The sequence below is a fragment of the Hyperolius riggenbachi genome, chromosome 10 (assembly GCF_040937935.1).
Source record: "Hyperolius riggenbachi isolate aHypRig1 chromosome 10, aHypRig1.pri, whole genome shotgun sequence".
NCBI lineage: Eukaryota > Metazoa > Chordata > Amphibia > Anura > Hyperoliidae > Hyperolius > Hyperolius riggenbachi.
In genome coordinates, this window is record NC_090655.1 from 136,063,432 (window position 1) to 136,086,678 (window position 23,247).

The window sequence follows — 23,247 nt, forward strand, 5'->3', positions numbered from 1 at the left end:
GTGAATGAGGAAGAATGGAAACAAACTGCAGAGGCATCGGTGGTGGACACTGGACAAGTAAAGTATTAATGCATGGGCACATCTACAAGGTGGCGTCACTAGGCCGATTCCCAAAAGATTTCGGGAATCGGCCTGCAGTTTATGGCGGGCAACAGATTTATCTCCAATCAGATTCGATTAGAGAGAGATCTGTCTCTTGGTCGATCGGCCACCACAATTGCTTGATTTATGGCTACCTTTAATGACTACATTCCTTGCTTCAGTTTAAAATACACATCTCATCACAGGAAAAAGGACTGTTTACCACATAGCCAAGTTAAAATCAAATAGTGTATAACTACTAGAAATCGCCTACGTTATAGCCTGACAATATGAGGTAAAAATTGTTCTACTTGACCAGGATTGGGGTCGAGTCACACTATGCCAGACCACCATATGTCTCAATATAGAAAATAGTATAGCACCCCCTCCCTCTTTCACATAAATCACAAAGCACTAATTCAAACCAATGAGGGTTTAAACTGTGCACAGTTAATATGCATATAAAGTGTAACTTACAATATCTAATTAAGAACATATTCTGGAACAGATACATAAAAACAATTGTATCTTGGTATTGCTTCCATGAATACACGTACAGCCAGACAGGCTGCAGCAGGTAAGTATGTCGGTTGTGCAGTAGAGATGCTTACACTGTCTGCAGTGTGGTCTCTCATTTAGTTGCCACTTGTCATCTGTTCTCCCCTATGTAGAGCAAAGAACAGACTACACTCAACTGTAGTTTTAGTGATCACACAGAACATTCATAAGCCACCTACACACATATGAGAAGTGTCAACCGCTCGATCCCTCCTGTGACAGTTGGGACCAATAGCTGTACAGAGGCATCACTACCCTCGAGGCAAGTAACGTATCTGTTATAGTGGCGGGGGAGGAGGGACGCCTGACAGAGTAGCTTCTGGAGGGCTAAGTCAAGAGTAGAATAATGCAGTAGGGGTTGAATCAGGCATCACTATGTCTATCTTTAGACTATGCAGGGGAGTGGGGGAGGTCTCCTGTACACACACTTTGCTAAGATAGTCCTTAAAGTGAACCTGAGGTGAAAGTTAACTGATGAGAGACAATCATATTTATCCTCCTACTCCTAAAAATGACTAAGTATCCCACGGTTTTCTTTTATATTGAAACATTCATAAAGTAGGTTGAATATTTTACTGTCTCTAATCAGTAGTAGTCTGTTAGGTGTCCCACAGTGAAAATACATTAACTATTGACCTTTTTACCGCTTTCCCGAGCTCAGAAGTTTTATTCTGCCAGGAAACCTTTTATGACTGTAATTAGCTTATCAGTGATGTTTCCTATATTGTTAACAAGCTACCCAAGACAGGCACCTCACTTCCATGTCTAAAAATTAACCCTTTCAGGCAGCAAAATAAAGTAAAACAGCCTGGTTATTCCTATGTTTCATACTGTACATACACATGTTTATCTCATTGTGTCACATATCGTCTCAGGTACACTTTAAAAGCCGCCTCGGCTAAGTTTAATGCAACATGTGTACCTAGTTTCAAAATAAGTTTAGCTGCATTTTCCTAAGATTCTAATTGTAATTTTGAGGAGAAAATTGTATTTAGATTTGTATTTTGTTCTCAAATAATTTCTGTTACGTAGCAAGGGAAACAGAAGAAGCAAATGTAGAATTAGTGAATTGTCCAAATTTACAGTTAACTATGCACCCTATTCTTTCCAATAACAATGTTCATATTTTTTTTTTAAACAGAGGCTCCCTCCCTCCACCAAAATAATAATAATTTCACACTTCTGAAGGATTCACTTAAAATTACAGCCACAGCCATCAGTCTTGTAAGAACTACAAGTGCTAAATTGTTTTGTTTTTTGTATAAGTTAATTATCTCTAATTAGACCTAATGCGACTGAATACCTTTAAGCAAAAAATCTTTTTATTCCAATACTTGGAGTAACACAATGCCAAATTAGCTAGCATTTTTACTCCAGGATTCTTAATCACTGAAGTCTATTCTTCATCTACATATTCTGACATTAATGGTTAAAAGTAAGTAAAAAAAAATGTTCATTACTTTTGAAATGTATATGCTAATACGGTCTGGTTCTTTGCTTTCCTCTTGATAAATGTGCCATATACCACTGCAGATAAGCCAACTTTTGATGCCAAAATTGGTGTGGGGGAAGGGGGGCATAGTCGGCTTATCCGCAATATACCAAGAGCGGGGCGCCCCATGCAGAGCATGCATTTGAGCGTGCTGAAGAATGCATATCTATGTGTCCTCATCTGTGCGTCTCCCCGGCAACTACTGAATTGGTCACTAGAGCTCAAGCTTCACTGCGGTCACATGACAATAAGACTGGGTCTCTAGTGGCCAGTACAGAAGCTGCCAGGGAGATGCAGGGAGTGAAGCTGGAGCAAGCAGAGGTATGTTTCCATCGGGATGCTCCAACATACGCCTTGCATGGGGCAAGGGTGTTACAATGAGGAGGGGGGGTAAAGTCATCTAATTGGTAGGTCGCAGCTAATTGCATATACTGTAAGGAAAAAGTGGGGGGGTGAATTCTGTGGGCTCATTCAAGGGGCTGCTTATGTGCGGTGATACATGGAAATAATCATGACATAAGTTGTCAAAAATTGTAGCAAACACAGTTGACCAAATTCTCCAACGTTATTTAACACTTATTTTTTTCCTACACTGGATGCATCACGATTATGTGAATGATTTATCTCAGATTGGCTGGTCACGATAGCATGTCAGGTCCATGTCCTGTATAACACAACTCAGAAAGCAAAACAGGAAACAGGAGTGATATGTGATCACCCTGTGTGATTGGCTGCTTGGAAACACGTGATTATGGGTCCCTTTCTATTAAAGGACATCCGAGTTGAAAATAAACTGATGAGAAAAAAAAATTGTATCTATCCTCCTCCTCCTAACAATGACTTTTTTTTTTTAAGATATCCCACATTTCTTTTTAGATTTAAATATAGTTTAAGTTTTTACGGTTATATTTTCTCTGCTCAATGACACATTCACTGAAGTATGCTAGAGCTCAAATCGATGAATTATTTACCCTTTTTATCTCTTTCCTGCTCTCAGAAGCCATTTACTGACAGGAAATAATTTTATGGCTGCAATTACTTATCAGTGAGGGTTATGCTATAGTCTGACCCGGTCCCAACCCAGGTAAAAATTGTCACTTTCACACCTGATGTTTAACTCTTTCAGAGGCAGCAGGAAAGCAATCTGAAAATAATTCCACTCAGAATAGAAAACTCTGAGTGGAGTGGAATTTGGTTAATATATCACCAAGCATACTTACTAACTAAATTAAAAACCCTCACCCCTAGTTTTCTCCAGTAAAACTGAAAAATTGGGAGGTATGTTTGAAATTCCCATGTTCTGTATAAATCAAAATAGTCACTGTGCATCATTGGCCTCAATTCACTAAGCTTATCTCCTGTCTTTAATAACGTTTCTAGAGTTATCACCATGGTGATGAGGCATGTCCTATTCAGGAAACATTTTACCTCAGGCAAACCTAAAGTTAACTCTTCTGTCTTTAAGTTAACACTTCAATCCTTAAAATAACTCCACAGTTAAAGACAGGCTGTTTATTAACTGCGTGTGAAAATAACTACAGAGTAGGTAAATTAGCTACAGAGGAGGTAAGTTAACTACAGAGGAGGTAACTTAACTACAGAGGAGGTAAGTTAAGGAGTGAAGAGATAAGATAACTTTCTCACTGTGTAGAGGTAAGTTTTCTCTTGCCTTATTACCTCCAGCATGGTCTTAGTGAATTGAGGCCATTGTCTCATGAGGTGTTTTTAAAGATCAAAGGATATGGTGGCATTTTAAAGTCAGGAACTACATTGTCCACTACAGATATTTCTTAAAACTGTACCCACAGCTGCCAGTGCAGCAGTCAACACCTCTATGCAAATTTTAAAACAGGGTATGTGCTCCATGGTACTACTACTAGTCATTTAAAGAAAAGAATGATGGCACAGGCTAATAATGCAAGCTAAATAAATAATAATTGCTAGAGCAGATATATCACACCCTCAGACCCAGGGTACTTTGAGTTGGTGGTTTCATAAACCGAGGAGTCAGAGTTGGATGATTTTTGTACAGACTCATCAGCCCTGCTCCTACCGCAAACTCCATTGGGAAAGGGACCAGAGGGGAGGTGCACAATGGGCATAAGTACAGTTGTGATCTCCTTTACAGGCAGGGAAACAACCTTAAAGCAGACCTGAACTCAAATCTTCCTCTCTGCTCTAAAAAGCTAAGTAACAGGATAATAAGCTTTAAAGAAAAATTATTTCTTTGTTACAGTGGATAAAATTCCTGCAATAAATCTGCAGTTTGTCCACTTCCTGCTTTCACGGTACACATATTGTAAACATCCTGTGTTTATAAACGAGCTCTCTGCTGTGGCAGTCAGCTGACACAGCTGAGGAATCAAATTACAGCTTGTGCTTAGTCAAAGATAAGGGGAATTAGACAGGCTAAATTCTCTAAATACATACAGGGTGCATTTCTCTATGCTTTCCTTCTGTCCTATGCAAGAGTTCAGGTCCACTTTAAAGAGAAACTCCAACCAAGAATTGAACTTTATCCCAATCAGTAGCTGATACCCCCTTTTACATGAGAAATATATTACTTTTCACAAACAGACCATCAGGGGGCGCTGTATGACTGATTTTGTGCTGAAACCCCTCCCACAAGAAGCTCTGGGACCGCGGTACTTTTGGCAGTTTGTTACAATGTAACAAGGTTCACAGACAGGAATTAGCTGTTTACAGCTGTCTCTAACAGCCAAAACAGCTAGGAGCAGCTACATAACCTGCCCAAAGTAAAAATGTCACCATGTAATAAATGTCAGAATGTAGATCGGGGAGACTAAAGATTTTACAATGAGCAAACACTAACTAAATCATTTATACATAATTATTGTAAAAATGAAGCACTTTTTTTATTACATTATTTTCACTGGAGTTCCTCTTTAAGTAAGGAGGAGACAAGAGAGGAAGAACCAAACGGTTTTAACTATTTATTCCACAGAGTCAATTGAATATTGTAAGTTCACATGAGTGCAGCAGGATGCCCAGGTGAGTGAGTGGTGAGGGGTGCCAGGTCCAGAAAGCATTTCTAACTGCCACCCCTCTCCCCTAATGCAAATTAGGATGCTACATGCTTTTTATAAAGGGCAACATTTGCAAACAACATATAGTAATGTTTAATTGACTCATGTTCAGAGAGGATACAGAGAAAACAAGAGCATATAAAATCCTTCAGGGGACTCATCAGTCATTTCATTTGCAATGTATTCCTAACCTATCAAACGTGCAAATTAATCAGATCGCGGGCAAGTAATTGACAAAAAATAAAAATAAAAAAAGAATCAAGATGACTACATGGACATATGTCCTGATGCTTGTTTACATTCAGTCATGTTCCCTTTCCATCAAATGGATTTATAGGCCTGAAATGCTGTTTTACAGAGCTTGTGCATTGTAGTTTCTGAGTGGAAGCATTTACAGGACTTGTACGAAATAAAATGCCCTCATGTATTGTTCCATATGATCTGAGCTACAACTATATACTGCAGATACTGTACATCGCTTACTGCTCTCTGGAAACCTGGAAGCCAATTATCTGTATGTTTTTGGGATGTGGGAGGAAACCCCCACAGACACGGGGAGAACATACAAACTCCTTACAGATGTTGACCTGGCTGGGAAATCAAACTGGGGACCCAGCGATGCAAGGCGAGAGTTGAGGATTAGACAGATGTCAGTAAGAGTTTGTTACTTAGGCTTAATTTAGTGGATGTAGGATTAATCTAAGGTGCCTGCAACAATTTTATCATTGACATATGTATTGTGTGATTATTAACACATGCTAGCGTATTATTTCATGGTAAATTATTAGAGTTTTTAATTTTTTATACATTTTTTTCCCCAAACAAAAACCGTCTGTTCGCTCAAAATACTATAAAGAACTGAAGAGAGAACATGCCTGGAGCAGTGGCTGTGTGATCTGATAATGTGACGTGCAGAGCATCAAGTGACTGCTATGCCCACAGTGCCTAAAGCAGCATCGGAGGCCTGCAAAGGGGAAGAGAGGGAGAGAGAGAGGGAGAGAGAGAGGGAGAGAGAGAGAGAGAAAGAGGGGGGGGGGGGGGGGGAAGAGAGAGAGAGGAGGGAGAGAGTGAGGGGGGGGGGGAGAGAGAGAGAGAGAGAGAGTGTGAGTGTGAGTGAGTGAGTCAACCTGCGCTCAAATGATTCACACGCTGTATGGAAGGGGCTGAAGGCCGCCACCAACTACAAGCCCGTACCCCAGCATGCAACACCCAGCCCGACACTAGCAGAAGAACTCAGCAGATTCTACTGCAGGTTCGAGAAACAGGAAGAACCGGAGGGGAACCAGGTACCGGCTACCCCACCTCCATGCCCTGCAAGCAACACCTCGAGACTGCCCTTTCCCACGATGGTGAGTGAGGCCGAGGTCTTGCGCCTCCTATCTACTCTAAATGCCAGGAAAGCCCCCGGCCCCGACGGAGTATCTCCAGCTTGCCTGAAAACCTGCTGTCGGCAACTTGCCCCAATCCTCTCCGCTATCTTCACCAAGTCCCTGAGTGATGGCAAGGTCCCTGCGTGCTTCAAGAGGTCAACTATCGTACCTGTCCCTAAAAAACAAGGGGTCACCGAACTTAACAACTTTAGGCCCGTGGCCCTGACGTCCGTCATCATGAAAACCATGGAGCGGGCGGTCCTAGCCTACCTCAAGCTTTTCACTTCGCCCCTCCTTGACCCCTTCCAGTTTGCTTACAGAGCAAACAGGTCTACCGATGATGCGATCAACATCTGCCTGGAGCTCATCAATGACCACCTCGACAGGCCGGACACGTATGCCAGAATACTACTCCTAGACTTCAGCTCGGCCTTTAACACCATCTGCCCAAGCATTCTCCAACGGGACCTAGCTGCACTTGGAGTCCACCCAAGTCTACAACATTGGATCACAGACTTTCTTACCAACAGGTCCCAAGTCGTCAGACTGGGCGACATCCACTCTCAAGCAGCGACCACGAACACCGGAGCCCCCCAAGGCTGTGTCCTGTCACCACTGCTGTTCTCCCTATACACAAACAACTGCAGATCGGAGGCAGACTCTGTCAGGGTCATCAAGTTCGCCGACGACACCACCATCGTGGGCCTTGTCACCAAGGACAATGTCCAGGAGTACCGTCAGCAGGTGGAGAGAATTTGCAACTGGAGTAAGGAGAACAGGCTGGTGCTAAACACTGCTAAGACTGTCGAATTAATCATCGACTTCAGGAAGTCCGCTTCCACCCCACCTCCAATCTACATCGGCGGCAGTGAGGTAACCAGAGTGCCCTGTGCCCGGCTTCTGGGCACTACCATCTCCAGTGACCTCAGCTGGAAGCCCAACATCACTGCCACCCAACGGAAAGCCCAGCAGAGACTCTTCTTCCTCCGCCAGCTGAGAAAGTTCGGCATGACTCAAGAAATTCTAACCAGCTTTTACTCGGCCACCATTGAGTCGATCCTCTGCTCTTCCATCTTGGTGTGGTATGCTGGCGCCACTGTAGACGGCAAGGACAAACTACAGAGAGTCATCAGGTCAGCAGAGAGGATCATTGGGTGCCCCCTCCCCCCACTTGCCCTACTACACGACAAGAGCCTCCGATCCAGGGCACTGAGGATTGCAAGTGACCCCTCACACCCAGGCCACCGCTACTTCAACCTTATGCCCTTGGGCCGGAGGCTACGGGCCATATCCACTAAGACCATGAGACACAAGAACTCGTTCTTCCCCTCGGCAGTCAGTCTCCTTAATTCCCTCCACAGTCTACCTTCAAAGCAAGCCACAACGAGCGGTGACGCTAGCTGCGCTATGGCTGACTAGGCAACCAGCCCATAAGACTGACTACCTACTAACTACTAGACATCTCAGCGACACACTGGGAATGTGTTGTATTATGACAATGTATTGTTAACCCGATGCCTATGATGTATATGACAATGTATATGATGTATATGCCTGATGTATATGACAATGTATTGTTAACCTGATGCCTGCTGTTCACTGCTGTCTCTCTCTCTGTACTCTTCCTGTCTCTCTCTCTGTACTCTTCCTGAGCTATTTGTACTGTGCCAAAAACAATTCCGGGCATGACCCTTCATGCTTGGCGAAATAAACTTGATTCTGATTCTGATTCTGAGTGTGAGTGTGAGTGTGAGTGTGAGTGTGAGTGTGAGTGTGAGTGTGAGTGTGAGTGTGAGTGTGAGTGTGAGTGTGAGTGTGAGTGTGTGTGTGTGTGTGTGTGTGTGTGTGTGTGTGTGTGTGTCAAATTTATGGAGCCATATAGGAATTTCAAAAGTAATCAAAAGTAATCAAGCTGAAAAGCAACACTGTATATTTATAGCACAATGGCTCAACAGAGGTCTATTTCTACTGGACGGCAGTTCTGGGCAGTGTCTACAGGTAGTCCCTGACTTTCACACAACCTGCTGATACAAATGCTGATACAAATCAGTTTCCTATTCCTCTTTGGGAATCAATCTCCTTGTTTAAAGTGGACCTGAACTCTTGCAGAGCACACAATGTAAAATCACTAGCAGTTTGCGGTTTTGCGATTAAGCAATCGCAAACGCTCTAGTGGAAAAGGGCCCTTAGGGCCCTTTTCCACTACGGCGTTTGCGATGGCTGAATTGCAAAACCGCAAACTGTAGCGATTTGAAAAATTCATGAAATGCCTTCCTGTTACACACACGTCACCCAATTCAACTGCATCCAGGTCTCAACAGAACATCTTTATATGAAATGCATTGCATACTTAATAAAGATTTAATTTGCGAAGTAAACATCAGCACATGCCAGAACACATAGTTGTGCTATAATAGAACACTAAAGATAGCGGATAAGGACACAGGTTACCACACTGCAATTCATGTTATTAATGTATAACAGAAGAGCTGAAGAAAGATAGTAAAAGTAAAGGCTAGCTAGAGAACAAATATCCCCGTGACCATTTCTGTTTATGTTTGTGGCCTCCTGTTAGCTGATCATGTGTTTATGAATGAACTTCTATGTACAGTTATGGTCCACAATGCTTCACTCATCTATGCCCTGCATGCTGGAATCTTGCATCTGGGACTGCACGTTTTATATATGGAAACAATTTCAGAAAGTTTACTTGTGCTACTAACACACTTAGACAATGAAGACAAAATGGGAGATGCTGCTCCCTCACTTAAGTTATTGTTTTAATAATATTAGAGTCAGTCAGACATAAGGTCTGAGGCCAAAACATGAAGTACCAAATACATCACAGAAATGTTCCAACGGCCACATACACGCACTTGCAGCAGTAGCTAAAGTAGCATCAGGGTTAATAAACCATGATAAAAGGAAGATATGGCTGCTTCCTCATACAGGAGGACATTTCTCCAGGCAGACTGTAATCACTTTCAATTTCTCTAAACTTTTAGTGAGTAACCAAAATGAAACACAACCCATCACTAACTTCACTGACATGAGTGTAGATCAACAATAATGATAATTAGAGCAATACAGGAAAACAGTGGCAAAATTGTATAGTATACAGCTATGCCACCTCAGAAGCACAAGCTGCAAGCCAGCCATTCCCCTCCCATAATATTCCTCCACCCACCCCTGACACGAAGACCGCACCCCTCATGGCTCATTCGCACTGCCTGGCATCTGCACCAATAGTAAGAACAGGTAGCTGTCAGGTAGGGAGAGAGTGGAAGTAGGCAGTCAAGTTTGTCATCTCAATCCAATAACAGTAAAGTGACATTTTTCTTTAATTTAGAAATGTTTGAGTTACATTCTGAGACTGCACAGTACATTTTGTCTATGAAATCAAAAGGGAGGTAAATATTGGATGTAATACACTACAAGCAACCTTTCACATAACTTGAACTATAAAAATAAACTATAAAATTACATTTCTTAAAAGAATCAGCTTAATGAAACCAGACTGTCCATGAAATAACCTCTGATGAGCATAAACATTTTAGGCTACGTTCATCATGGTGTTTTGCAGTGTGGCATAATGGCCATTTTGTAATGCTGCTTGCTGCACTGCAATTCCCCACCTATGCCAAGTTCACAGTGCGGCAGTTGCACTGCGGTATAACAGTGTGTTGCATCATAACGCACTGTATGCGATAACCAAAGCATACTTTTCATTGACTGTATGCTTTACTGTATTACGACAGCACGTGAATAATGTGCAGCACAACTTTCACAATTCATTGCATTCCTGCTGTCAGAGGGAATGCAATGCAACGCCCACTGGGAATGTAGCCTTTATAACATTTTTATTAATGTGGTAGCCATACTGGTTTCATCTTGAGAATATATATCAGTATAGGATACTGTATAAACACATGTGTTCTGCAAGTGGTAGTTTACACGTTACAGATGACATGACTTTCCCACAATACTCCTAGGCGTGAGATTCAAGTGATTTTTACTAATGAAACACCCTATAACTTGGGAAAAGAATATTGCCAGGATAAGTGGAGCAACTATCACCCATGCATCCCAGATGAACGCTGGAGAGGGGGGCAAACACAGATGTTCATGTACTTGGATGGCTGAAAGCTCACCTAGCAAAAATTCAAATTCAGAACTGTGCATGACCAGTATAAGGAATTGCTCATTCAGGTCTTCTTTTCTTCGTGCATAAACGCTTCCTTTTACAGCATATGCACGGTTTGTGAACTCATGCATGTTCAGTTAAAATGTGTTCCTTCAAAGTAACTGGTGACAGTACTGTCTTTGGGGTGTTGGGTTATGACGGCGTGCCCTGCTTTCCCTTTCTGTAAAGTAGCTCAGTAGTGTATTGTGTTTACCTGCTCTAGTACTGCATTGGGTTCTCTTCATAACAGCCCCACACTCTAATCAGCACACCTCTGGTTCCCAATCACGTGACATGCATCAGGGACCAAAGGTATGCAGAATAGAGAGTGCGGCTTTTGGGAAGAAAGGGCGAGACTCCTGTGCAGTGAGTGAGTGCGTGAGTGAGTGAGTGAGTGTGTGAGTGTGTTTTCACTGGCCATGGAAGGAAGCAGGTGGTTGCTTGAGTTTTTACTAGCTAGGGCACAGGTTACTGTTACAACACTGCAGTGGTACATGTAAAAACAATCAACTAATGCAAACTGAATGGCAATGGCAAGTTTAGTTTAGGTCCACTTTCTGTCTGATTGATTACTTATAAGAAGTCCAGTACTATCGATGCACTTCAATGCTGATTTTCCTCAACCAGTGGGTGCCAATTGATCTGATCTGCTTATCATAACCATATTGTGAACCCAGTTGCTGTAGATGATAATCGCATTTCTATGATATACTTCAAACAAGCACAGAAGTTAAATACAAGCCATAAATTTAAAGCGGAATATAACCCTGCATTTCAACTTTGCTCTAAAACATTATTTACAGCATATTATATGCAAAAAGCAATTTTTTTTTACTAGACCAGCATTGGAAGGGTTACACACAGAGTGACTCTGTAACAAAAATTACAACGTTTTTTCTACCATCCTACAAGTTCCTAAACCTATTCTAATCTGTTCTGGCTCACTGCAGCACTTTGTACTATCACGGTCTCTGTAATAAATCAATGTATCTTTCCCCTGTCAGACTTGTCGGCCTGTGTCTGGAAGGCTGCCAACTCTTCCCTGCTGGTCTGTTCCTCTATGCACACTCCAGTGTGTGTTTTATTTACATAAGCCAGCAGCGTCTCTGCTATCTTATCAGTGATAGAAGAGAGCTGGATAAAAATCCTCCTCTGTTAGGCTGTGAAAGTAGCTGGCTGACACATACTGAGGAATTACAAACACAGGCAGAGCTGTCTACAGGAAGCCTGTAATGTTCAGTGCATGAGAGAAGAAGGGGACAGAAGGTAAACACACAAATGATCTTTTGAGATTCAAAAGGAAAGCTGTATACAGCCTGCTTGTGTATGGGTGTATTTTCTATGTGTGGACATATTGTACATCAATCTACTTCCTGTTTTGGTGGCCATTTTGTTTGTTTATAAACAAACTTTTTAAAACTGTTTTTGACTACTTTTAATGCGGCGGGGAGCGGCGAAATTGTGACAGAGGGTAATAGGAGATGTCCCCTAACACACTGGTATGTTTACTTTTGTGCGATTTTAACAATACAGATTCTCTTTAAAGTTCCATGCAGACGTTCAGATAGTTACATTCTATTTAGTTATATGTATATATTTAGAAATGTTACACACTCTTTGGCTGTCCTCCAACTCCTTCTCAGTGAGAGAGATGAGTCACAATAAACACTTAGATACATTTGTGTAAACAAAAAGTATCTAACTCAAGTTCGGATGCGTCTGCAAAAATCTCCAGGGACTTTAAAGCCCTGTGTAACCCTTCCAATGCTGGTCTAGTAAAAAAAAATGCTGGTTGCATATAATATACTGTAAATAGTGTTTTAGAGCAAAGTTAAAATGCAGGGTTATATTCCGCTTTAAGTTTAAATCTAAGAAAGGTTAAATATTACCCATGGATAGTTGATACCTTGTATTAATCGCCTAGCAGTTTAGAATAAATGACGGTACTGTTATGAGCCAAAATATATTAACAAGCAACAATAAAACCCCAGTACAGATCCTTTGTATAGCACTTCACAGAAACATGGTAATTAATAAGTACTTTCATTCTTGCACAATATAATGTTACAAATTTACTGCTACAATGGATCACTGGTGGTCAGCTTCTCATTGTAAACATCAGAAAGCCTCCCATAACTCGCAGTAATTACTGGATAACAGTCACTACTGAAGCGTGGTTGCAGAAGGGTTAACATCTGCACTGTCACTCTCGCCACACTCCCGCCTCCTCTATATCTCCAATCAGTGGGGAGGGAAGGGACGCAGGCGTGGAGCGGTGCCATAGAGGAGGCGGGGGAGCGGCGGGAGTGACAGTGCAGATGTAAACAGCCTGCTACCGATCTCGCTAGCACGGCGTTTCATTTATGGGGGACAGCAGAGGGCAGGGGAAGCCGGGTGGAGACAGTATAGCAACAGAGGCTGGGCATTATTTGCAGACACAGCCTCTGTGTGCTATTAGGATTCTTAGAACCCACCTCGAGTTCTCTTTAATATCACTAGCCTCCTGTCTCCACTCCCCTCTCTCTCTCTCTCTCTCTCTCTCTCTCTCTCTCTCTCTCACACAAAGTGTAACTGTCAGGCATAAAATCAAAAATTTTCTTCTCCATAAAACATAATTCCCCAGTTTCCTTGGCTCTTATTTGGTACATCTGCCACACAAAGGAAGTTGCAGGGCATGCTGGGTTTTCTGTTTTTCTTCTTTACTTTCCCCTCAGACATAACTAATGCAGCCTAATTGGCTGAAGCCTCTTTCCCTCCCATTTTCCCCTCCCACACCTCTGTTCCTCTCCGATTGGCCAATATTTCTCATGCCTCAGCATGAGAAATTCTACTTTCTACTGCAGAGCTGGGTGGGAGGATTTTCTCTTTTTTTACTATGGAATAATCACTAAATAAAAATGTGGACAGTGCAAACACATATGTTAAGTACAGCAAGTATTTATCTACTTATATATGTGTTTTTTTCTGAGATAGTATGGCTGACAGCTCCTCTCACTAGCCTTCCCCTTTCCAATCCTAAACACTAACCTCACATCACATCATTGCTGCTATATTGTAGCTGAACTCAATACCGATACAAGTGCCGGCTACCTGGCTACCACAGCAACTTTGTATTTTTGAAATGCACAAATGAAAACATTTTCTAGTATAACTTTAAATGCATGTTTTTTGTTTTTTTTAAGTTCTATTTTATAAATGATGTAAAAAATTTGGGTGGATTTGTGCTTTAAGTATCATCAAGTGACAAATTAAGTTTCAGTACCCATTTTCCACTGAATGATTGCAACATGCATGTAGGGAAGAGGTGACACAGACAATGAAACCAGACAGGAAGATGACTGGAAATACATTTTTCTACAACTGATCAATTTATATCACCATAAATGTATATGGTGGAATTTAAGGAAACTGGCACAAGTTTAAAAAAAAAAAAAAAAAAGTGAAAGTATGAGGTCTCATGTTTAGAGTCAATTTATTTTAAAAGGTTTCCATTTCAATTTGAGTAATAGCTTGTAATCATTTTAGCATCCTGTAATGAGCCTAATCACGTATCCACAAATCTCCATGAGTGCTGGCGTGCAGAATACACCTCAAAACACGTAAAGAGTCACAGCCAATGAGCGCCACAGAAAGAGAGTAATATGATTTATTATTACTAGCAGAAAGGCCCGCCTATAGAAAAACTTGCGCTAGGCCTCGCCCCCCCCCCTAATGCGCGCAGGTTTATAGCCTGCTCACATCACAGCACATGACCGCCCCCCCAATTGTTCGAAAACCGGCCACGTGCCGCGCATGCTCGCCAGGCACGATGCACGAACAGAGGGACACAGTAGGACGCAGGACAGGGAGATTATTGCATAGGATATTTGTTGAGAAGTTAAGCGACAGGCTTGAATGAATCAATGAAAAAGGTAAGTGCGTTAAATCTCCTCTAAATTTGATCAATATTGCAATTAAAGTCCATTTTCTGAATCAGCATTTATGGCTAGATCGGCTGTCCATGTATTCTATAAAGAATGACAATATTTTTGGTGCAGCCAAGTCCCGAACTTGCCCTTATGCACGGTGTCCAAGTAACCAAAAACAACAGCCGAGATAGATCACCAAAGCAGATATTTTAAAATTAAAATCGGCGATAAAACCATTTCATCCGCAGCGCTGAAAAGCTAAAATAAATCTGCAAATAAAAACCATTTGATCAGCTGTGCAAGTAGGAAAGCATTGTTTGAAACGGTAATCTAAATAGAAACTGTTATTTAAAATGATCATTTATATTAGGTACTCAAATGTCATCACATGTGCCACTAACATTGCCCTGCAGTGGCTATGAGATCACCCCCCCCCTCCCCCCCCAGCTTCCAGCAATTTGGGTGCTGGGCGCCTCGGTTTCAGCACCTTCTTGCTGCTCCATCTTCCATGGGCACAGCCGCTGAGGGCCTTGCAGCTCCCTGCAGCGGCTACAAGATCACCCCTCCATCTTTCAGCAATCTGATTTCAGCAGCTTACATCTGTAGCCCCTGCCCCAGCTTTTAGCAGCCCCACACCCCATCAGCTTCCCAGCAATCTGGGCACCCGATTTCGGCAGCTCACAGCCGTAGCCCACCACCAGCTTCCGACAAGCTAGAGCACACAACGCTGTGGCTTCTGCACATAGCCCAGCTGCAGGCCACTCCCTTTCATCACACAGCAATATGTATGCACCTCGGCTTCAAGCAGCTGCTGCAGGGCCTTGCGGCTATGAGATCGCCCCCACCAGCTTACAGAAATCTGGATATTGGCCACTAGCATAAGCTCATGCAGGGATACAGATCATTTGGCTGTATCGGAGTATTGTCTGACATACTCCAGTCCACTCCGCAGCTACACAAGTTTTCGCAGCAGGGTTACCAGGTAACCATGGTCAGGCTGCAGCTGATATGCTGAAGCAGAATCAAGCTACAAAAACACTAATAAGATCACTAAATTACTGTGTGGCAGCGCTTACTGCAGGCGCTTAATTGAACAGCAACTATATTACAATTAGTACTCTTGTTTGACGATTGATATAGTGCTCGCTCTATTGTGAAGCCCAAAAAAGAATGCTAAACCAAAAATCGACCAAATCACTTGTACTCCATTACCATTCCATCAGAAACAACATTGAGCTGCAAAGCACAATGATTACTGTTACCTCAAGAGACAGCATCGCGCTGCATGCTCACTACTGTTCCCTTAGAGACAGCACAGCATTATGGAACATGATTATTACCGTTCCCTTAGAGACAGCACTGCTTTACATAACATGATCATTACCATTCCCCTAAGGATAGTACACACGTGCAACGTTTCCGCCTGACGACATGACCGTGCGATTGCACGACTTGTATTTTCCACGTACCAACCAACTGAACAATCAACTCAGTTGCATACCGTGCACAAAAAAGTGAAAAGACGGATTGCACGTTATGACCGCATTCAAAACATGTTGTTCAAATAACTTGTACACACGCAGTCAACTGCACGATATCAGCCCAACAGTCGTGTGAGTCGATCCGCCTGTTGGATTGGACAAACAATCAGTTATCAGTCGCTTGTCTAGTCATTTGTCACACGTTCACACGCCCAACACATCAAATTTGGAAGACTTTAAGCCCCATCTACACGATACGATTCTTTGTGCGATTTGATTATGGTTCTATTTACGATCCAATTAAATCCGACATGTCCGATCGGGATTCGATTCGATTTGCCATTGTTTTGCAATGGCAAATCGAATTTAATTGAATCCCGATCGGACATGTCGGATTTAATTGGATCGTAAATAGAATCGTAATCGAACCACACAAAGAATCGTATCGTGAAGATTGGGCTTTAGAGATAGCATTGCATAGCATGGTTGCATTGCATAGCACAAGCATTACCATTCCCCGGTTTAGGGGGTAGAGAAGGAAGAAACATGCCATTCAGAGTGCCCTCTATAGAGTTTGAGAGGGGAAAACACACAGCGTCATCTTAACAACATCCATGCATACTAATTCATAATTTAGATAGGGGGGGGGGGGGACAGTACCTCTCTCAACATTGTCGCATATGTTGATACTTTCTAAGACTCTTTACACAGGGTAATACTATAAAGACCTGTATTAGCTCAAAGAGAATATATATATATATATATATATATATAATATATATATATATATATATATATATATATATATATATATATATATATATATATATATATATATATATATACATATACATGTATATATACATATACATACATATACACACACACACACACACACGTAGAGGTTCTATATGCCCAACACTATCACATGAATTGACAAGAGTATCACCATATCTCAGAGGAAGCTTCTGAGGGAAAAATCCACATTTAGGCCCTGTGGATGCCTCGACCTCAAACGATACATCCACATCGCCTCCCGCTGCAAAAGCATCGCTTCTGTTCTCTCTGTGTGCATGGAGGTCTACTAAGGCATCAATGCACAAAGCACGAATACCCACAATAGAGCCTTTATGTACATCCTGGAAGTGTTCTGCAATAGGGGATTTTCTTTCCCCACTAGCAATATTTCCAATATGCTCTAATAATCTTGTTTTGAAAGCACGTGTTGTCATACCGACATAGTATTTATTGCACGGACATATGATCAGGTAGACAATCCACGTCGAGTTACAATTAAAGAATGCCTTTAGCTTATATTCCGTTGAGTGATCCTGGGAAACTGTTAGTTCTCAGAACAAAGGGGCAGGCCTTGCATGACCCACATCGAAACATGCCAACCGGAGGGGGTATGCGGTCCAGCCAAGTCCCTCCCTCTTTTTTGGACAGTTCCGAGTGGACCAGAACATCACGTAGATTCCTGGCACGACGGGCCATTAAAGGTACAATTCCCCAGCAAAATAAATTGTTTCCTAATGATGGTGGTGGTGGATCATAAATTCTGTGTTTTTCATTAATATTATATGATAGCATAATAGCTGAATTAATCAAGTTACCTGATATTAGGGATTGGGAGTGTCTCAATGGGAAGCGCCCAGTTACACCAAAGACACTGGCTGTAAGGATGTTTGACGCTCCACTGAGAACAGCTACAGATACCAGTGTTAGAGCAAAGAATTCCCTAGTCCAGGCGGAGGTGTCCACTTTCACCAGTATTGTGACCAGGATAAATACAAACAGCATGATCACTAATGACGACAGTATTCGTACCTGAGAGGAAATCCTGAAAAAGAAAGAGAAGAAGAAAAAGTGTGTTAGCAGGACTTACAAGTGACATATCAGAAAGCAGCAATAAAATGCTCAAACCCCCATATTAAGCCACACCTCCTGAACGAAGCTGCACCCCCACATATGTTTGTACCTCCTTTTGTCCCCTTGTGCCTCCTGTCTCTTTGTGTCACCTCTGCCCCCCTGTGCCTCCATCCCTCTCCCTTTGTTCCTCCCTCTGTCTCGTGACACCTTCATTTGGCCTTTGCCCCCTCTGCCCCCCTGTGCGTCCAGAGATGGATTAAAGTGAAATGGTGCCTTAGGCAAGAAACGACTTTGGACCCATGCTTGATGGTCATCTAGCTTTTTTGGCAGGATTTGTTGGGGGTTAGTATAAACTGGGTCCCTAGACTCTCTCCAGGCCCTAGGCACCTGCCTAAGTTACCTTGCGGATGATCTGGCTCCGTGTAAATCCCTCTGTGCCTCCCTCTGTCCCCTTGCCCCGCTATCTGTTCCTGCCCCCCTTCTGCATTCACCCAGTCCAGTGTGAAAAGGCAGAGTATAGCGCAGCAGAAGCTGTGCTCTAACCTCCACTCTGGAGCCCAGTGCTGTGCCTGTGCGACCATCCTGTCTGTTTCCTGCTCCCTCTAGTGCTGGCTCTCTTCATGTAGCGTGTAAATCACGTTACATGTGGTAGGAGATGCTGGGCACTACGGCGAGTGGACAGGCAGAAGCACAGCACTGGACTCCAGCAGAGAGGTGAGAGCATAGCTTCTGCTGCACTATACTCCGCCTTTACACAATAAGCTGGGGTAGTGCAGGAAGGTGGTATGCAACAAAATGCGACAGTATCGGCAGATTGTTTGTATCTCAGAGACTCCCTGTATTATGCATCCAACCTATACGGCACATACGTCTGTGCAAGTATGCCCACGACTCAGTGGCGTCATGCTCGTGCGGGTGCAGCACAGCCACGGTTGTGCATTAAGATGAGCTCTTGTCTGAAAAAGGAAGTAGTGAGCCTATGGAGGATTCTTAGGTAAGTACAGAATTTTTTTTGTTTATTGCAGCCTCAGGTTCTCTTAAAATAGTACAAAAAGCAAGAAGAGCAGTAGTGTAATTAATCTCTCAATGCTTACAGGGGATACAATTATAGCTCAAAACAAACAAAGGGTTAAACCTCCACCACTTGCTTGTGAATCACTGTGTGCCTCAGCCTAAAATGACACTACCCATCATTTTGTGACAGCCAATTATACGAAGAAATCAGTCAAGATCCTTGTTGTTAATGTTGTTTATTTTCCTAGGTGAAATAGGAAATTTAGTCCCAATCATGAACTGTTACTTTGTCAGTTATTTTTTTTTCCTAACACTGCCATCCTCCACAGGGTCTGGATAACTATTTTCAGCCTTAACAGCATATATACTGGTGACAGGATCAAGATGCTAATAACCTCTGTTCACGGAATGCAGATAGAGGTCTGAGAACTTTCCCATACTTGCCATTGTTGGGAGATAATTAGCTGTCTGCGCTGGGTGCAAATGTATAGATCCCACCTGCATTGCTTATCAGCTATTGCCAGAGAAAATGTCCCAGAAACCAAAAAGGAAAAATCATAGCAAATAATAGAAGCGGTTTGAATTTTATAATTTTGTGATAAACATCTCAACTCTTTAGTTCTTGTAAAACTAATAACGAAAACGTATGTTTTCCAAAATTCAGGAGGTGAAAGGTGTAATCCCATTCTGAACAAAGTTATTCTCTACCTGTGATTTCTGTACTGTTACTTGCTTAATTACATAACATCAGGCAATATCCATACCAAAGGCTCAATAGTAAGAAGGTTGAGAGGTAACAAGTCCATGACTGATTGGGCACTGTTTCCAGTTGATAAGCCACTCCCTTTTCCACAGTTTCATCTACAACCCCTGAGGAAGCAAGCAGTGCTCCCCTGCAATACGTGTTGTAGCCACAAATATTGGATTTTTCCTTTTTTTCGCCTCTACGCCAACTTTCCTGTGGCATCCTTTTCACATGCACCAGCCGCCTTCCCATTACATGTGCAGCCGCTTTTCCATGTGCAGTATTAATCCATGTACAGCAGCTTTCTTTCCTGCACCACTTCTTTGGACAGCAGCAACTCTCTCGTGTAATTTTCAGACTTCCTTTTCAATATGTAGCCTCCTCTTTTATATTCAGCAACTCCTCTTCAATGTCTAGCCTGGGCTGCAGCAGCAAAGACCCATGGCTCGGTGGCCTTTCTAGAAACCAGGCACTAAAGCCAAAAACTGCTTCATGCCTTTCTTTCCACAAACTAGAGATGCAGAGAGGATGCAATACATTATTATTAAGCATTTATATGGAGTTGACAACTTCCACAGTGCTGTTGACAACTTCCACAGAGTTGCTAACAATTCCTTAGCGCAGCTCATAATATAAATAATACTATAGTCATAGACTCATGTTCTTACCATAGTCCAAAGGTACATACACATGCACAATTACTGGACCCCGTACCATTTGGGACTCAATCCCCCAGGTGAGAGATCGGTGGCTAATGCTGTATCCGTGAGTTGCTAGCCAATAAAAGTGCAGCTTTGAGCAGGTGGAGTGCTTAGTCGATATCACACAGTTTTATATTTTTAAAAAACTAAAAAAGTAGATTTAATATTTTGTCTTCTCTGCTCTATGACACAGTGTTTTAAGTGTCCCAGAGTTAAAATATTTGAACAATTGACCTTTTTTATCCATCCCCTGCACTCAGAAGCTGTTGTGTGCCAGGCAACAGTTTAATGGCTGTAATTCCTTATCAGTGGGGGTTACTCTATAGTCTGACTGGGTCCTGACTGGAGCAAAAGGGTTGCTTGCATGTGTGGAAATAGGATTAAGGTTAGGTGGCCATGGGGTTAAGGTTAGTTGCCCATCTAGGAGAGTACTGTGCGAGAGTAGGGAGAGGATAGTTAAATTTACCAATATTCTACTACCACTATTTCCTGTGTCCTATAAACAGGATTGTTTTGGGTTATCCCAGTACCCAAATTAGCTTGTGGCGCTTTTAAATGTATGCATGGAGACAGTATAGTAAACACTAGGGCTTGCAGATTTTTGGTTTTAAAGCAAAAATCGTGATCTGGGGCAAGAAGATCTTGAGATTGTCATAGTGGTGGTTTTTGCTGCTGCTGGTACCTGTTCTGTTCTCACTCTCGGTGAAGCCGAACGGAACTTACTGAAGGAGGGGGCCGGGAGAATAAAAGAGCAGGTACCAGAGGAGGCAAGGGGCATCTGGCTACACTAAAGGGGGATCTGGCTATGTACACCAGAAGGGGATCTGGCTATATACACCAGAAGGGGATCTGGCTATATACACCAGAAGGGGATCTAGCTATATACACCAGAAGGGGATCTAGCTATATACACCAGAAGGGGATCTGGCTATATACACCAGAAGGGGATCTGGCTATATACACCAGAAGGGGATCTGGCTATATACACCAGAAGGGGATCTGGCTATATACACCAGAAGGGGATCTGGCTATATACACCAGAAGGGGATCTGGCTATATACACTGAAGGGGATCTGGATGGCTAACCTGTACTGCGGCAACTATATCATCTAACCTGTACTGCCGCACCTATACTGTCTAACCTGTACTGCCGCACCTATACTGGCTAACCAGTACTGCGGAACCTATAGCTAGCTTACCTATACTGGGGCACCTATACTTGGATACCTATACTGCGGGCATTCATACTCACCTTCGATGTGCTGATCCATCGTTGTGTTTTGAAAATCGTAAATCAAAATCGAAATTTCTGACAGAAATCGTGCAATTTAATATTTTCCTAAAATTGTTCAGGCCTAGTACACACACTCTATACTATACACTTATATACACTTTGTATAAATTCTAAGGAAAGCATCTAGTGGCCAGTGAGACATGCTTGCATCTTTATTACACATAGACAGGGGAGATTTAACTCACTTAAGAATATGACAGAGCTTTTAAAATGTAATAAGCAAAGCATGTTTAACATAGCTCATCTGTTCTCTGAGTGTCATTTTGTTTGAAATTTGCTGAAGAAACCCATAGAACACCACACTAAATAGCTTTCAACTATTTTGTATGTAAATTTGACCTTTGGATACCGCTTCAAATATCATTTGTGGGAAATAGTAAATGCTTAATGAGGGAATGCTTATTACACTACAAAGTACAGTATAAGAATAGAAAGAACTGCAAGGGCAACCTTTACCTGTTCACCAGGAAGAAATTGAGCATCAGACATGGCACTGATGGCACTGAAGTGGCAATGGAAAAGTAACTTTCAAAATAGTCCTGCAATAGAAAATGGGATGTGAATCAGATGAAGGAATTCCTGGTACAATATGCACAAGGGCTTTAATGTTATAAAATAATTCTTAATGAACATTTCCCCATGCCATTACTGTATCACACGCCCATGCATCAGCCCCAATGCCCTTAACATTTCTGCTGTGAGCTTTAGGTGATATAGAACAGGAGCAATATATTATTTAAAAAGAAAAAAAAAACTAATATACATCAAGAAACAAAGCATTTACTGTACAGAATTTTTAAATTATTGTAATGCATCAGTGACATGTTTTTTTCAGTTTGTATAAAGCCGTATCACTTGCCCAAGGTAAATAGGGAATGTAATGTAGGGGATTATGGGCCCGTTTCCAAATGGTGTGAATTGACATTGTGAGAATTTGCATTGTGAAAATACGCATACCCAATGCAATTTCAATGGAGTAAATTCCATTGAATACGTTTTTTTTTTGCAAACTGTCCCAATGTAGAAAAGCTATATAACTTTAAAACAATTAGACTTTTCTTTGCTACTAATGTTCTATTTGTTATCTGTACTACACATACAATTCATTGTATAATTATTATTTGCTTTATATCGCATGTGAGTGGAAATGGGCCCTTAGTGAGGCACTTACATACAACCTAACCATTTACTCAGTTGGAATTCTCCAACTAAATAGCTGCAGGTAAATTGAAGTAAAATGGAACGTGCCTCCACAATTAACCTACAAAAATATATGAAAGTTCACAGCAGACACTTATGAGTGGCATATAGGTTTTTTGTGAGCAAGAACTCGGAGAAGCATGCATGTCTTGTGGCACAGTACTTCTGGAGCAAAATATATCATAGCTGACTGTGCAAACCCCAATATCCTGACCTCTGCTGACCCAGATGGCTTTTTATAGTCATCTACTAGTCTACCCACCTGCATTATGCCTAAATCTAACCTCAAACCCACTTTCCTGTG

At 42.1% G+C, this 23,247-nt stretch overlaps 1 protein-coding gene across 1 annotated transcript in view; it reads right to left on the minus strand.

The window, feature by feature from the left end:
- SLC29A3 (solute carrier family 29 member 3) overlaps positions 1-23,247 on the minus strand; it is a 79,224-nt gene that overhangs the window by 21,128 nt on the left and 34,849 nt on the right. The window contains exons 3-4 of the mRNA XM_068258257.1: positions 22,200-22,282; positions 17,734-17,960 (exon numbers count right to left, since the gene is read on the minus strand). Coding sequence (XP_068114358.1) covers positions 17,734-17,960; positions 22,200-22,282 — 310 coding nt within the window. The remainder of the gene's footprint in view (positions 1-17,733; positions 17,961-22,199; positions 22,283-23,247) is intronic.